Source organism: Leptonychotes weddellii, chromosome 4 (assembly GCF_054177405.1).
Source record: "Leptonychotes weddellii isolate Sample4059 chromosome 4, ASM5417740v2, whole genome shotgun sequence".
Taxonomy (NCBI): Eukaryota; Metazoa; Chordata; class Mammalia; order Carnivora; family Phocidae; genus Leptonychotes; species Leptonychotes weddellii.
This window is the reverse complement of record NC_138372.1, coordinates 147,832,680-147,850,791: the sequence shown is the minus strand read 5'-3', so window position 1 is coordinate 147,850,791 and position 18,112 is coordinate 147,832,680. Positions and strand designations below refer to the sequence as shown.

General features: G+C 34.7%; 1 protein-coding gene across 2 annotated transcripts in view; it reads left to right on the top strand.

Moving 5' to 3' along the window:
• The window catches only part of CSMD3 (CUB and Sushi multiple domains 3), a 1,160,890-nt gene that overhangs the window by 605,212 nt on the left and 537,566 nt on the right, over positions 1–18,112 (top strand). For both annotated transcript variants that reach the window (XM_081816413.1, XM_081816412.1), the window contains one exon: positions 12,743–12,855. In XM_081816413.1, the coding sequence (XP_081672539.1) occupies positions 12,743–12,855 (113 nt within the window). The remainder of the gene's footprint in view (positions 1–12,742; positions 12,856–18,112) is intronic.

Genomic DNA, 18,112 nt, shown 5'->3' with positions numbered 1-18,112 from the left:
GAGAATCTGTGGTGAGGACTGACCTTCTGATTCTTAGATGGCCATCTTTTTAACATGTCTGCACAAGGCAGAAGGAGCCAGGGATCTCTCCGGGGCCTCTTTTATAAGGGCTGAATTTCACTGATGAGGGCTCAGCTCTCCTGACCTAATTTCTGGTCAAAGTCTCCACCTCTAAATACCCTCACACTGGGGATTAGGTTTCAATTTATGAATTGGGAGGGGGTGGGGCCCATTCATTCTCTAGCAGTGGGAATTTCAACAGCATTCACTGCTATCACATCCAGGGAAAAAAAATCAAACTGACAGCAGCAACTATTTCGTCCTGTGGACAAGATTTAATGCGTAGTCATGAAAATGACTTGCTGTTGGGCAATAGTAAATATATGTCCTTGGGACTTTAGAACTGTTTAGGCCACAATATGCAAATAGTCTCTGTGACATGTTGATTTCTAGCAACAAATTATTAAATATACAGATAGCTTACTTTTATGGTTCTTCATCATTTCTTCATTGTGATTATAGCTACATCTTTCTATTATGAGAACACTGATGATTTTACTAAAGAAAAAGTCAGTTTGTTATTGTTTGCTTTGGTGTGTGTATTTATTTTTGCATGGATTGAATTGTCTAAAATAAAAAAAGTTTTCTAGTTAGTGTTTCTCTCCTTTTAATCAGGAATATTTGTACTGTGGTAGGTATTTCCAAAGTGGTTGTAAAAAAGAAACTGGAACAAAATATAGAAAGGGTATCTAAATCGCTAGATTTCCTCCCACTAATAGTAAATATGATAAGACTGCACCTTGCTAGAGTGCTAAAAATATAAATGAAGTATGGCACACATAGCTGAATATAAAGATATATGTGCTAAGGTCTTGATCTTCAAATTCTCTTTCCTAAAAACAAATGTTGATACAGAAATCTATCTGTGTATGCAATAAGAACTGACAGACACCCTCATATACCTTATGCTTTCGAATTAGCCAATAAGAACTTCCGAAACCTAAATCCATGAATGAAATAAGTGCCACAATTACTGACTACTCAGTTACCTAAATGAGCTAACATTTATGTAGTTCTGTCATTCCTAGTACTCTATGAATTATTATTTTTAAAGCAATATATTATTATTATTCCCATATGTTGATTCACTTTTTTTCTTTTTATTTTTCTCAGGTTTATTGAGATATAACTGACAAATAAAAGTGTTAAGTATTTAAGGTATATACCATGATGATTTGATGATATATGTATATATTGTGAAAGGATTTTCCTCATTGAGTTAGTTCATCCTTCCATCATTTCACATATTTACCTTTTCCTTTTTTCTTTTCTTTTTTTTTGATGCGAACATATAAGTTCTATTCTTAGCAAATTTCAATTATACAAGACAGCATTAGAGCATTATCAATCATAGTCACCATGTGGTACAGTAGATCTCAGAACTTACCTTGTAACTGAAAATTCATACCCTTTTACCAACCTCTGTCTATTTCCCCCACTCCCCAACACCTGGCAACCATATTCTACTTTCTGTTTTTATGAGTTTGACTTTTTTTAAAAAAAGATTTCACATGTAAGTGATACCATAGAGTATTTGTCTTTCTCTGTCTGGGTTTTTTTCATTTAGCATAATGTCCTCCAGTTTCATTCATGTTGTTGCAAATGACAGGATTGCCTTCTTTTTTAAGGCTGAATACTGTTCCATCGTATAATATGCCACATTTTCTTGATTCATTCATCGGCTAGTGGACACAGGTTGTTTCTACAGCTTGGCTGTTGTGGATAATGCTGTAGTGAACATGGGAGTACAGATACCTCTTAGAGATACTGATTTCATTTCCTTTGAATATATACCTGGAAGTGGGATTGCTGGATAGTTTGGTAGTTCTGTTTTTAATTTCTTGAAAAACCTTCATACTGTTTCATAGTGACTGTACCAATTTACCTTCCCACCAGGTATACAGGGTTTCTTTTTCTCCACATCCTCACCGACATGTGTTACTTTTTTGTCTTTTTGTTAATAACCATCCAAATGATGTGAGGCATCACCACTTTCTGATGTCACCCAACTGGTGATATTTCAAGGTTTCAGGGTTGTTCTTTTTTTAAATCTAATATTTTGCAGCCATCATCATGTGTAGTGAATTTCATGTATCCAAAATTAACATATAAATCACCCTTGATAGTACTATACTAGAAGAATTAATGTTAAATATATTTCCATAAAAAGCAAATGTTACATATTTGTATGATATAAAAAGATATATTGGAATGTAGGAATATAGCTGTTATCTCTAATGGATGCACACATATGCCTAGAGTGATTATAAAGAAAATCAGGGGCGCCTGGGTGGCTCAGTCGGTTAAGCGACTGCCTTCGGCTCAGGTCATGATCCTGGAGTCCCGGGATCGAGTCCCGCATCGGGCTCCCTGCTCGGCGGGGAGTCTGCTTCTCCCTCTGACCCTCCTCCCTCTCATGCTCTCTGTCTCTCATTCTCTCTCTCTCAAATAAATAAATAAAATCTTAAAAAAAAAAAATAAAATAAAGAAAATCAGGCATTGAGCCTAATAGAAATTTTATAGATCCCATCCTATATTTCATATTGTATTTGAGTGCTTCAGAAAGATTTCTGAGTGCACTTATTTAGGGAGTTTACTCTTTTATTCTAGCACAAAGGGGCAAACTAGGAAGATTAGAATGTGTTATGAACTCTGGGGTTATTCAGCCTGTTAACAAACATGTATTAGAGAAGTTTGGGGCTTTTTTTTAAGTTTATAGGTAATAGGTTCACAAAGGCATATTAAAAACACACTAAAACCAGGGTGCCTTTGTGTCTCAGTCAGTTAAGCATCCAAATCTTGATTTCACCTCAGGTCATGATCTCAGGGTCGTGAGATCAAGCCCCGCGTTGGGCTCTGTGCTGAGCATGGATCCTGCTTAAGATTCTCTCTCTCCCTTCCCCTCTGCCCATTCCCCCTCATGCTTTCTCTCTAAAAAAAACCCAAAAGCCAAAAAACAAACAAACAAAAATAACATACTAAAACCATTTGAATACTCATTTGAGAATGATGTAAGACTCCCTCCTCCATGGCAAAAAAAGCACCCTTTATTGTCAAAGGGTGTGAGCTGAATAGAAAGTTGTCCAAAGTAGGTGAATCCTAGAATTCGAGTCTAAACTAAAGTGCTTGAGAGGCTGTCAGGAGGAATTAGCCATTGAGGCTGCATGCAAAGAGCATAGTTTCAAGTGAGATATCAGTGTTAAGAAAATATAATTAAAAATAAAATCACCTACCAACAAAGTGAATCCTCTTCACTATATGTAGAAAAGAATGAATCAGTTTTACTATTAAGGATTAAACCAGACTGTGACACACATTATAGGCAATCTGTTAAAGAGATTGCAAAAAGAGAAAAATAATCTCACCCATTTGTATAACCATTACATACATGTTAATTATCCTTATCAAAAGTAAAACAAAATGAACTCTTTTCCTTATGATAAGCTGGAAGTTACATCCTGGAGCAAAGCACCTAGGCTTTAACTCTCACACACAGAAGCAAGGTGAAGGGGCGCCATCTTTCTTCATGTTCACATTTCGAAGAGATGGCTCCAAGGCCTTCGTGAAAGACATTCTTGGTGTGCAAAACTGGAAGAGGTTTGTTTAGTTTTCAAAACATTTAAATAAGCCTGAAAAACACAGAGAAAGCAAGCATTTATAATTCTAAATTTTCTAAAGGAAATGATAAAAAGAAATGGAAAAGTAGGAAAACTTTCTTTCCCTTTTGGAACCAAGGACAGTTTGAAAATTTTTTTTAATTTATATTTGCACTTATAATTTTTCTTTTTGTGACTACTTTATAATAAAACTACAATTATCAGGAATACAATAGGATGAATTTAAAATTTCAGTACGATATTAGCCTTGGAGGAATAACTTTTAAATATGTTGTACCAATGGTGAATGGGTAAAGCAAATTCTTGAATAGCAATGGTCAAATATTCTCTTTCATCATACATTAGTTTTACAAATTGCTATGTTGTCTATATTGCTTACACTTTCAAATGATTCACTGTCTATTGTATTATTTTATAGCTCCTTACGAAATCTTACCAATCCAAGCCTAAGGAGTAGCTTCACCCTGGAGCCTGAATCTAATTTTTCAGTAAGAGTTTATTTCTTGAGAGTCCCAGTAAATTTCTCCTAAGTTCTCATCAATTACATAAGCGACATTACATTTACAAGATAATCTAGGCTCTTTGGTAGTTATTCCATCTTCCCAAATAATTTTCCCTAGATGGAAACACAAAGATACTCAGTACCATTATCTAGTACTATTATGAAGCACCTGTTGAAGGGTACATATTGGACTTCCAGTGTTTAATAATACATGACTCTAATTATTTTAAGTCTTGGGGACAAACCCAGCCTAAGGGGCATGTTTTGTGTGGGTCAAAATCAATATTTATATTATTATAACAGTAAATTAAATCTCTGTGGATAACAGACATTCACTTTTATTTATCTACACTTGGACTGGAGAGAACTTGTTATGTCAAAGTTAATCAAGGCATTAAACCTGTCTTCTGCAGCTTAGTCTGTAAAAACCAGATTTCTGTTTGTCTTCTAATTAAATGCTTTTCATTTTGCAGCATCCTACCAAACAAGTTAACAAAACTTTTTTTATGTCAAAATTAGAAAGTGAGTATCAGGATGGGTATTAGTTACTTTACTCTGGTATTATTAAAAATTAGTAAGAAGATAATCTCACTTTTTGCTCTGCCAATAATTAGATGGCTGGACTGAGAAGTCCAGATCATGTGTCTACTGGTGTAAGAGAAAAATTATGCTAGACTAGTTAAACAGTTAGGGAAGACTTTATTTGAGACTATTGACTTCTACTGCAATAGAGCCCAAGACTATTGAAATAGGAGTCAGTACCATTACAATAAGGAAGAGGAATTAAACTCAACTCTACTGAAATAAAAGGTGGGGTGGGTTTTACAAGCTGGGATAAACTAGAGGGAAAGTACTGGAGAACAGTAGGTGGGAGATTAGTCAATGTGAATAGGTCACCTGTGTCTGCTAATAGATGCTGATCAAAGTTGAGCAGACAGAAAGATCAGAGTGCTAATTCATTTCATGATTATATTTCAGAGGGATGGCTCCCACTCCTTGAGAAACACATTCTTAGGTTATAAAAACTTGCTTCTTGAAGTGTAGGGAAAAGATGTACAGTTCCAAGTTTTCTAAAGTAAAGACTCTAAAAAAAAAAAAAAAAAGTAGAATAGGACCCTGTAGTCAGGAAGAAAACACTCCTAAAGTTTAGTTAAGCTCAGGGGAACATTAAGGCTGTCTTGGCCACTGGGAATACAATTTTGAGATGTCTGGGAATAGTGATTGTGGGACATGTTACTGGGAGTACAGAAAGAAAAATATAGTTTAACAAATAGCATGTTTCTTTTCCATAATAAAATGTGATTTTTAAAAGATATTGAAATAACACCACTGTGAATAATACAGTAAGGTAGTCCATGAAAATCATACATTAGCTAGAATACCTTTTTTCAGTTGAGTTCAGTGCCATCATCAGTTGCTCTAGAAAATTTAATTTTCAAGTCCTTTGTGAGAACCACTGCCTAGCCCTTTACATGCTGCTGGCTTCACTTGGCAAGCCTGGGTCTCCCTTGGTTTTCTTTTTTCACTTTGATAGTTGTATGGGTGATCAGAAGCATTTGAAAGAGTCCCTCCAGCATGGGAAGAGCCTATCTTTCCTCTACAACAGCTTTAGGTAGACAGAATCTCCTGGTCAATAGAGGTAGCAGACTTGTTCTGGTGGGTCTTTCAAGGTCCTTTACCTTATAACTTTATGTCTCAGGACTTCTGGGGAAGAAAGAAGCCCTTTGAAGTATTGAACATGTTTATGAGAGCATTCAGTTAAATTGGGTACAGGACATGATCTCTGACCCAAATTCATAAGCCTGACAAATATAAGTTCAAAGGGAAAAATATTATGCTTGCTTGCAGAGGTTGCTCTAATTTTGCACAAAGCTAGCAGTAAAGTTCTAGGCCATTTTAATCTAGTATATTGGTGAATTTTAGCAAATGCATTTGATTGATCTTACAGGAATCTGTCAATATTTGCATCATACTGGATGGCAGTAGAAATCAGATAACTTCCTCTCTCTAATTCATTATGCTCTAGTATTCCCAAAGTGGAAAATGTTTGTATGAAGAGAGACTTTACCATGGCTTGAGCATTGGCATCTGAAGAGAGAAACAACTTATTCAGACCATCCAGATATCATAATACCATAACTAGACAAAATCTCTTACATTCCACAGGAAATAATTCCTAGAAATCCAAATGCCACCAAAATTCTAGAGAAGTTGTTTGGGGAAAACTGCCTACACAGACCTTGGGAGTGGCATGTAAAGAATTCTGCTGGCAAACTTTTCATCTCTTTAATATGTTGTGAATAACTTCATCTTTTAGGTATATGTGGTAAGAGTCTAGCACCTTTAAAAATCCCTCTTTTACTTAGATGATTATATTGATGACACAACATTGCTAACCAAGAAATAAGGACTGTGGCCTAAGAATGTTTTTGTTAGATAATTCCTAGAGTTCAGTCAAATTACTTGTAGCTCCTTTTCTAATCCATTTGTACATTTTTTGTGTGTGAAGCATATTTTGGAAATTAATAAAAATTGCTTGTTTTATTGAATGCGAGGCTTCTAAGTTTGAAATCTGCCACATTTAACAGTGGCTTTTGAAGCTCTGTCAGCAAAATCATTGCCCTCAGAAGCTTTCATTTCTGCCCGTGTGAGCTCTACAAGACGTTACTGATCTGAGCAGACAGTTGTGCAGCCTTTAACAAGTCAGCTATCAATTTTCCATGAGATACTTTATTTCCCCTCAAAGTATAGAATTTTCTGGGTTTTTTTTCCCCAAATTTGTTCTGTTGCATGACAGACAACAAACACATATTATATGGGGGTGCAGTTCTTGTGATTGCTATTGATGAGGCTGCTTGTGCTAACCTTAGTTCTAGGCAAAATAGAAGCTTCCAAAATTTCGTAAGAAGTCAGCGTACCATGCAAAGCCTTACGTTGGCCACTTTTATCCTGAGTACGTGACCCATCTGCAAATATTATGAACAAGAATATAAGACAAACCAAGTCAGGGCCTAGTGTCTTCTTCTATTACCATTGAACAGTTGTGATCATCTAATTGATTAGGATCTGGTAAAAACAAAACAAAACAAAAACAAAAATCAGGATCTAAGAGATTGCATTTCCTAACAGTATTTTTTTTTTTTTAATGACCATTTATAACTAGTCTGATGGCATACCCACAGATTTGGAACCTTACTTGTGAGATAGCTCTCACAGCATATAGGACATGGGAGTAAGTCAAGTGACTCAATCTAAGGACCTGAGCCTTTTTAAAAGTCTGTCTGCTGCTACCGCAGAGTCCCAGTATCCCCAGTGCCCTGGCCTCCAGAAGCACTGAGAAATACATTATTAAAGTGTGGTCTAATCCCTGCTTTTGAGTTAAAACTCCAAAAGTGGTGCCCTTATTTTCATGACAACACAACTAGAAAGGCTTTTCAAAATTCAGAATCCCCCAACGCTGAGACGATACCAAGCAATCATCACACAATTGCTCTATCAGAGGTTTTGCCCACTCTGCAAAGGTTTGAATCCACTGTCTACAATATCCTGCTAGTCCCCCAAATTGGCTAAGTTGTTTTTATTTAATAAGGTATTTCATTTGCAAAATGGGCTGGCTCCGATATTGTATCCTTTTGGGGCCTTCCCCATCCACAGATACCCTGAATATTTTACCTTAGACAGTAGTAGTTTATCTCGTGAGGCCTTGTGTCCTTGTGAACGGAGGGAATTGTAACAAAGGCAAAGCATCAGCTCTGCTTGGCTTTTTAGTTTCTGATTCTACCAGCAAACCATCCATATATTGAGTACCTATGGATCTTTCTGGTGGGAGAGCTTTCTCTAAGTTTTCCTATAAATGACTGGAGAAATAGTAGGAGAGGACTGAAATCCTTGAGGTATCTTTTTTTTTTTTTTTGCCATTAATATTGGACTCCTTCATAAGTTAAAGTAAACAAGATTTAGACTTGTCCATGAGGGGAACTAGGAAAAACAACAACAACAATAACAACAACCAGAAATAGATTGGAGAAAAACCTTGCAGAGGATGGTACCAAAGTTATTAATAGTTCTGGTGTTAGGAACTACAGGCATTAATGGAACAATTTTATTTCCTAAAGATCTTGTACAAAGGTCAACCATCTTTATCATATTTACTTTACTTCTTTCCTGGGAATTTGGCAGTATTAATATTACAGGGTGAGTGCCCTTTCTTTTATAATTATCCTTTGTTTTTCTAATTTTTTTACAACTGTTTTTTTCCTTCTAATTGAGCCCTCAACAAAGGGTATTGTTTGACATATGACTTATGCTTCTGATAAGTGATTTCTATTGGTTCTACATCTCAGATTAAACCACTGTTGTTATTCCTTGGGCCCAAAGTAATACATTGATTTGTTTCTGTTCAGGGTACTTTTCCAGCATGGTATAAGCCTGCTATTCCCTGCTATATCCCTTTTCTTTCAGAAGGCACACAGTAACCAAACCAGATACTTTTTCCAAGGGCAATTCACAGACACTCCAAATGGAATATACAATATGGTAGTCTTAATTTGCACAAGATATCTCTCCCCAATAGGCTTACAGGACAATCAGGAGAAATTAAGAAAATGTGTTCCTCAGTCACAGGATCTATTCAGGTTGGAACCACAGAAGGAAAGAAAGAAGCATAAAGCTGATTCAAACTACCAATGACCTCTATTGATCTATCACCAGATGGAGAATGAGGAATTTCTGGGGAAATTACAGAATAAGTAACACTACTATCTACCAGAAAAAGCAATGATATGTTAGCCGAAGGGAAAGTTATTGAAACATACATTTCACCAGTTCCTACCACAGAGATTTCCTCAGTCTGTCAATTTTAAACCATTTTGCCAGGTATTTCTTAGCCTTCTGGACATTCCTGATTCCTATTTCTGCAATTTCTACATCCTTTGGAGTCTTTTTTTTTCCAATTCCTCTTCCAGTATTGCAGCCTCTTGCAATAATAAAATACTGTTTTCTCTTCAGTTCCCTTCACAGATTGGTCACCACTATAGAGATTATTTCCTTTTGTAAATAGTCTTAACTGAACAGTTAACCTGCAGTTTTTAACTTCTTATTTTCTTCTTCATATTTGTTCATATTGTCCCCAAACCAAGTAATTACTGCTAAGACTTGAGTAATAGTCATCCTTGCCATTCTACTCCCTTTTCCTTAATTTCAGCTTGGATAACCAACAAGAGAAGCCAAGACAAAGATGGATAGAATAGAACCAAGGGATGATTTTGATCCGCCCCTGGATCCATGCTTCTAAATCCTGAAAAAGTATCAACAAACTGTTGATGGAAAATAATAGGGGATTCACCTGTCTTCTCTCTGTAGCACTGTGGTTTCTCCCAGGTCACCTTTAGAGGAACGGCTGTGAGCAGTCTCTTTCAGTGGGTCTTCCAAACCCTTAGTTCTTCCACAGTTGTGGAGGATGGTGGCTAATCTTTGGTGTGCTGGGTCATCTTCTGGTCCCCCAAATGCTTGCTCCATCAAATGAGCAAAATCTGTTGGCTGCAGAATTCCACACTGTAGCTAGTACACATCCCCAAGTGTGGGGCTATAAATTTAAAGAATAAAGAGACAGGAGAGGCAGAAGGAGCAGAGACAGCAGGAGAAAGGAAGACAGACCTCTGTGAAAGAGAAAGTCCCTTGAATTCTCACATGTTTTCTTCCATTCTTCCCAGTCTTTATCTAAATCATTTTTAACTTTCCTCTTAGAATGATATCCATCCAATAAATACAAGTATTTAATTTGCTTGGAATTAGGCCCTCCTAGAACGTGCAAAAAATCCCAGAAGACTAGATTTTCCTGTGTATTCCTAATATAACAGAGAGATATTACCTGTTTAAGAGAAAGAACTGCAGGCTTCCCATATTTTTCACCATCAAACCTAATCATGATCTTGATGGGATTTTAGAGCCCATTTACCCTGGCTTACTAAATAATAAAATCTTGAATTTGAGAGAGTGGTTCATCCAGATAGTATTTCAAAAAAGCAGAGTCCTAGAAGAAAGACTTTATAATCCAGGGTCTCTTATTAGATTGTTTGTGACCACAAGACTTTTAGCCGGTCCATTTAATTCAAGAATTACCATTTGTATCCTATTCTCGTCACCAAATTGTTGGGGAAATATAATTAAAAATAGAATCACCTGTCAACCGAGTTAATTCTCTCCACAAAATGTAAGAAAGAATAAAACAGTTTTAATATTGAATAAGCATTAAAACAGACTATGATGTGTATCATAGGCTACCCACCAAGGAGATTGCAAAGAAATAAATCTCACCCTTTTGTACAGTCAGGCAGATACAGTCCATTACATGCATGTTAATTGCCCTTATCCAGAAATATTTTAAATAAAACTCCTATCTTTATGATGGGCAGGAAGTTACATCATGGATCTATATGCCTAGGCTTAAATTCCCACAAAAACGGGGGGACAGGACAATATCCTCCTTGATGTTCACATTTCAAAGAAATGTCACCCAGGCCTTTAAGAAAGACATTCACGGGATGCAACATTGGCAAGAAGCTTATTTAACTCAAAAGATTTTTATATAATTGAAATAAACAGATGTCATTTATAATTTCAAGTTTCCTAAAGCAAATGCTAAAGAGAAGGGGGTTTTATCTTCCCCTTGTGGCATCAGGAAAAATTTTAATTTAATTATCATTATTTTTCAGACTTGTATTTACCCTTACAACAGCCAAGAATGTGGAATCAAGTTGGCGAGGGAACAGTTTAGCCTGTATGTGTTAGCTGTTCTTTATGAACCAATGACAGTATAATGCTAGAGGTTTAGGGTGGTAAAAGTTCAGGACTGAAAAGGAAATAAGAGAACATAAGAAGGAGCAATTATGCAATCCTCTCCTGAAAACACTAACTTTTAATAGTGTGAGGCAGATCGTTGACATATTTGATATGGTGTATCTGATGTACAGCTGTAGTATTAAGCTCTCATGCCCACTTCATAATGAAATCATTTTGCTTTCTGTCATGTCTCTGAGCTTGAGCTCTCACTCTTGCCCATAAACCTGTCTCGCTGCTATAGCTCAAAAGAGTAGTACTTATGAACTCACCAATTTGAAAATTGAAAGTTCATATGCCCCAAAGTTTCATTGAAAGATCTTTCCAAATGATAGGGGTGCGTGTGTGTGTGTATATACCCACAGATATGTATACATAGGACAAATATACTCCTATATTGCAAAGGAGAATGTATGTACGTATATCTTTTATATTGTAATAATTTTAAATTTGATTTGGCAGGAAGACAATGAATATACTTTAAAATTCCATAATATAGTATTTTATATTTCACGTTGTTCCTCAGTATCACATATAATCCCATAATTAGCTCATAATATTTAACTGGGTTTATTTGCAATAGATTCCCATAAATTCTGTAACACTGGACACTGGTGACACAGCTATATTTAACTCAGTCTACTGATGATATTTTACCCTTTTGGTGGCTGGAAAATGAGCAAAGCATTTTGCTGCCGGGTCACTTCGAGGATACGGGCATCGGTGCTGCCCTCTGCTGGTTTAATGGTAGTGTAGCCTCCATCCAAAAACCTGCTCTCTTAAGGTGCCCATTTTATTACAGAGGGAAACTTTATACCTTCTCTCTTCACGTAATTTCCCAGCAATCCTCATGGTTTTAGCAATAAATTACATAAACACTTAGGAATTCCCCCTTTTAAAAACCTATCTTTTTAGTATATAATTTAAACTTTCCTAACACTATGGATATTTTACTCAGCAGTGAGTCCATTTTTTTCCTCTTCCTATTCTTGACACTTTTCCCCCCAAGGTCTTATTTACTCATTTGCTTTCCTCCTTTTTATGACCCTTGGCTTTGGTTCAAGTATGTGACTGTAACATAATTAATGACAGAGGAAACATGAGGTAATTTCCCTTTTTACTGTTATAAAATTGAGCGTTACTGAATGAGATTATTAATGCATAGATTCAGTGATGCTACATCAAACTAGCAGCATGTTCTTTAAGATAAAACTATTTGCAGTAAAAAAAAAAAATAGATGACATATGTAGTCTGATATCAGTACTGCAAGGGGATATACCATATTCCTTGCCATTTTATTGTTTTGCACAGTGCTTAAATATTTTTCACAATATTTCTTTAGAACAAAGTTCTGTAAAACTTGAAAGGTTAAAATGAAGAGCATTCCTGGTGTTTAAAAAAATTAAAGATATTTTAGATCCTCTTTTTCTTTTCAGTTCAAAAAGAAGTATAAGATTCTTTGATAGTCTAAAATTTAGTATCTTGCCTGAGGGTTATGAAAGACCTAACCTAGTTAAACACACGAAATGGTACTTACTTAGAATAAATCTTGATCACTAAATTGTGCTGTTTGTTCTATTACATCAATGCATGGTCTTGCAAGTTTATCTGGCAGTTGTTTTTTTCTAGCCAAGAAAGTATTGAGAAACAGTTCCGTCTCATAATTTGCATTCAGAGAGTGTTTTAATAACCCATTTCTCTCTTCTCCGTCCATCTCTTTTTTAGGCTGACTGGAAGCTTTGTGCCAGACCTGATAGTGAGCATGAGTAGCCAAATGTGGCTGCACCTTCAAACAGATGAAAGTGTCGGATCTGTTGGCTTCAAGGTTAACTACAAAGGTAATGATGAATTGCTACTATGGGAAATATGTTATCTTAATACCACCAGAGAATACTTTTAAATTCAAGTTTAATTGCATCTATGAAATAAAAGTTTCCCAAAACACAAGCAAGAATATATTCTAACAAAATACTTCTCTTTTTAAATTAACTATAAATGTTGATTTCACTCTTCTTTGAATAAACATAGACCTACCTTTTTTTTCTCCCTTACACTGTGTCTATTTTGCACTCCTCATCTCTTCCCCAGTCCACTGTACTATCCCTATGTATTAGTCACTCTGGACTCCTAGCCTTTCCCAGAATAGACAATGTAATTTTATATACTTTATACAATTTGCCTGGCAAAAATAATATACTAATTATTTAATACTTAAAGTAAAGGACTTAATTCCTCCAAGAATCCAGGGTACCATTTTTTGAGGGGATTGGAGGGATCTATCAGTTATTTTCTCAGATCAAATACATGGTTTTGGTGTTCAAATTATCAATTCCTATGTAAGTCATAGACCACAGATGTGCGAAATTGCTACTGCCCACCCAGTGTTGGTAGTGATGCAGACTGATGTTTAATTACCTGTGCCAACAAAATCTTTTGTTTTAGTTCCATTTATAAGAGATAGAGGCAAGTGTTATAAAATCATAAATATCCTTGACATATGATGAACTGTGATTAAACTCAAATAGAGACAATGGATATATACACAGTGTACATATATATGAAAATGTACACACTATATATATATATGAATATATACACACTGTATGTATATGCATATAGAATTCTGACTGAAAAAATAGTAAATGTTAATAAATTCAACTGAAATCTATACCTTAAGAAATGAAAATGTATAAGAAACCATCAGAACACTATGTGGCTTGATTTTATTATTTCTGTTGTGGTAAAACTCATTATTCTCTATCTTCTCAATTTCAACAATAGCTGTGTAAAATTCTCTTACTTGCATAATAATAATTTTTAATCACTTCCCTTTTCCAAACATTGGCTTGCCATGCCTTTGTATCTGGACACATGGAACTGAATGCATGATGTTGTCAGGGAGACAAAACACAGGTATCCTGTGCTTTTAACTTGTGACTAAATTTGGTGCTATATTAATTTGAATAGTTCAGGAAATCTGTGTAAATGTCAGTTAAAAAAATAAAAAGGTTACCCTGATTATAATTTTAAATATGCCCCTCCTCCATTTAAAAACCCACATCTATCCTCAGTAAATAAAACAAAATTACAACATTTAAAGAATAGTCAACTTTTGTTGAAAGTATCTATGTTTTGATGTTTTCATTTAAAAAAAAAATTTCCACTCTAAATGGCTAAAGGAAACTGTCATCCTTATATTCCTCTTGGTTTTATTATTTTCTTCATAATAAGATGAAGATTACCTGTCAGAGAAGGTGAAGATTACCTGTCAGAGAACCTACAGTTGTTTAAACCTTAGAAACTGTATTAATCATTAATGATAATGCTTCAACAAAGAACACAGTTATAATAAAGCTCACGGACATGTCAGAGCAGTAGGGGAGTTCTATTGATATTCACAAAGCTCTCCACTCTGCTGCAGTTCAAGTGCTGAAGTACATGGTAAAGTAGCACAATTAAACATTATTTTGTTTTCTTTCTGCTCAGTTTTCAACAAATAATTAAAAAAAAAAATCCTAAGGATCTGCTATGTGCTGGCTTCTGAATGAGTTGTTGAATATAGAAAGAAGAGCCAGGTATTAGCTGTCAGGGAAATCATGATATAGTGACAGAGAAAAACATACCCAACTATTCAAGCACAAATATCTACAGAGATGAGATAGTTGAAACCAACATAGGAGATTCTTAGTGAATAATGCCCTTATTCTTCTCCCTCCCTTCAATCTATTCTAATCCAAGGTCCACACTGTGAATGGTGCTCTCTAGCAACAGAGAAATTTCATATTACATTTCTGCTGTAGGTGTTTCCATACTTTTCATTGCTTAGAGATAAGGTCCACAACCTCGACTCGTCTTATCTTCCAACTTTCTTCACCCTTTGTCTTTCTACAGTCCAATTTTATCGAATTTTCTGTAATTCTCCATCCCAGCAAATTGTTTCGTACCTCTCCTCTCTGGACATTCAGACAATTCCTTCTGGATTCCCTATTCTTATTTTAATAGCATCACATCACTTATCCTTCAAGACAAAATTCAAATATTTCTTCTGTGAATACTTTCTTAACTCCACTCATCACAAAATAACACTTTCTCTGTTGTATGAGACCTGTGTAAGGTACATACTATATTACCAGATGGAAATATGTCATATCTATCTTCATATTTCCATTAGCAACCCTTTGCTATGTCATCATAAGTGATTAGTAAAGCTGAACAAATGATTTAACATGTATAATGTGATATAATATAGGGAAAAGTATGTCCTTAAAAATTTAGTTTACCATGATTTTTTTCCTACTGTGAAAATCATATTTTTGCATTCTCCATAATTTAAAACCTGAGCTCAGAGTTGAAGCAGGGTTCATTTTGAGAAGTTTCAAATTTTGATGTGCAGATAGCTTTAGCAACTTTGCCTACTAAAAATAATTTTCATAATTACCATGCTCTCTGTTAAGTAGTGTGTTGGTTCTAAATGGAACACCTGCTGAAAAACCTTTCCAGATTTGATCTAAAGATATCTTCTTTTTGTCATCTGTAGACTTTGCATGAGATAGCATTGACTGTAAATCTCCTGTAAATTAAATATGTATTTTTTGGTATATTTTATTTTTTGAATTTTAAAGGTAGCAACTAAACTATGTAACTAGATTTTGTTTTTTACAATATATTTTAATTCTTAAATTCTGTTTTGCTAATTGACTATGACCATGCTTTTGAAACTTCCTTTAAAAGAAAATAAGTTTTCAAATGAAATCTTCTGTTTAGAAACCCAAAATAGAAAAAAAAATTAAAAGCTGGACTGCTCTGATGGAAGGGTTGGGAAGGAGGATTGGCATCCCCCAGTGGTCAGACTGCCCCTCATTCCCTCCGAGTATAGGGAAACCTTAGTGCTCCAAAAAACTCAGTTTGAAAATAACCTTTCTTTTTTTTTTTTTTAAGACCATACTATTGACTGAGAGACCAAAAATGTATCTATGAATATAAAATGATATATAATTGCCTAATTAAGTTGTCGTTATCTTTAGAACTTCAGCTTTAATCTTTGGAACTATCAGTGCTTTTTTCTATAGAATTTGGACAGTAACTATCTTAAACTATAAAAAGGCAACAAATGTTACAAATCAAGAAAATAGTTCTTTATTATAAATGTAATCATTCTTATTCAATTAAAATTCATTTAATATTTATTATGTACATGAAAGTATGCTGATTACTGTGTGCAAAAGCAGAAATGAATAAAATACCACTGTACTCTTAAGAAGTTTAATGATATTCCTTACTTGTTAAAACCAGTGATGTCCATATTGGGTATAACAAATCACAGCCAACCTGCTCTGTAGATTTATGAGGTTGCCCAAGTTATGATTCAAGATATGACACTAGGTATTCCTGCTAAAAGGGAAGAATAACCTAGCTATTTATCCTGTCCCATTAGCCTTAGAAACATTAGTTTTGTTTTCTTGTTTTATATTGTCATTATTTCAAATGCATATTAACCAGAAAGGAAGATAGTTTTTTCCATTGGACCTATTAGCATCCATTAACACTGCACAATTTTTTAAATGTATTTTCATCTTCATCTGAGAAAACCTAAGCAACATTAAAAGGATAATTAATAATTACCAAGAACTTTGTATATTGCAATCACTTTACCTGCATTAACTCATTATATCTCATTAGAACTCTGAGAGGTATCAATTTTAACTCAATTTAACAGATCAGAAAACCGACTAGTATGTAAGCACTATGATGATAAGAAGTTTGGTCTGTTTTGTTCACTGTTGTATTCTCAATACCCAGCCCAATGCCTAACACATAATAACCACTCAATAAATATTTGTGGAATGTGTGAATGAATGGACATGAGTATCAGCTCATTAACTTACTGCAGAGCCTAGATGAGACTCTAAGTTTGTTGACTTCATGATAATCTCTATTATACAACATTACATCCTATATAGATGTTAAGTGTTCTTGAGAAGCAGAAACTTTAAAGCCTGAAGACAAGTTGAAGACCCTGATCAGTGTAAAAAAATATGAAGGCACCACAAGATTGAGTTAAACTACTGAGCTCCCATTGTCCCATCAGCTACACATAAAAAACACATATATGCAACAAAAGCTAGCTGATTTCAAATGTCTGTATATTTTTATTTCCATATGGTAACTTTATATTCTTTAGAAATATTTGGTAAGAGAGCTTAAAGTCCATGGCAGAAGCATATAAAGAAAAATCTCCAGCTTTCATAGCGTTCTGAAAGTGGTATCATCTGCTGCTTTTAGAAATCAGATATCGTAATTATTTGACTGATTTTCAGTTGTGTGATGGAGTGCATTCTCAACAATATAGTGTTAATAGTGAGCGCTTGTTGAGTCCTCATGTACTGTTTTAAACACATGCATCATCTCATTTAATCAGCAAACCTATAAGGTAGGTAATATTAGCCCTATTGTATGGGTATTGTATGGATGAAGAAATTGAGGCAGAGCAAATTAGGTAATTCGTTCGAGATCACATGGCTAGTGTGTGGCAAAATTAAGCTATGACTGTGAACTCTATGTTTTAAGACTGCTACCTTTTAGAAACTTATATTATTTCTATAAATCTTAGATTAAATTTAAATTTATTTAGATACTTAAATATTAAAATAACTCTCAACTAAAGTACATGACCAGAATTTAAAATTTTAATGAAGCCATCTGCTTTTATGGGATGACCTAAAATTTTGAAGTGGAACATGTTCATGAAAGATGATTATTTTACTTAATTATTTAGAATCATTAATTTTTATGGTTTAAAGTGAACTGACAGTCCCTTTCTTTCATTGTGGAACTGAGGAATAGAAATTCCATTATTTGTCAAATGCAAGTTTTTACTAATAAGGGCATATGCCAGAGATAAGATGGATTGATACCAAAGATTTGAAAATAAGACAATCATCAGACAAGTGTTTAACCTAAATTGAAGTTCAAATTTAATAAAAACAAACAAAAAACTTATCTTCTTGAAAATGCATATTTAATGCTGGAGGTATCATTTTTTTTAACCTATCAAATAATGTTTTGGGAGGTTAATTAGAACATTTCATAGATAGC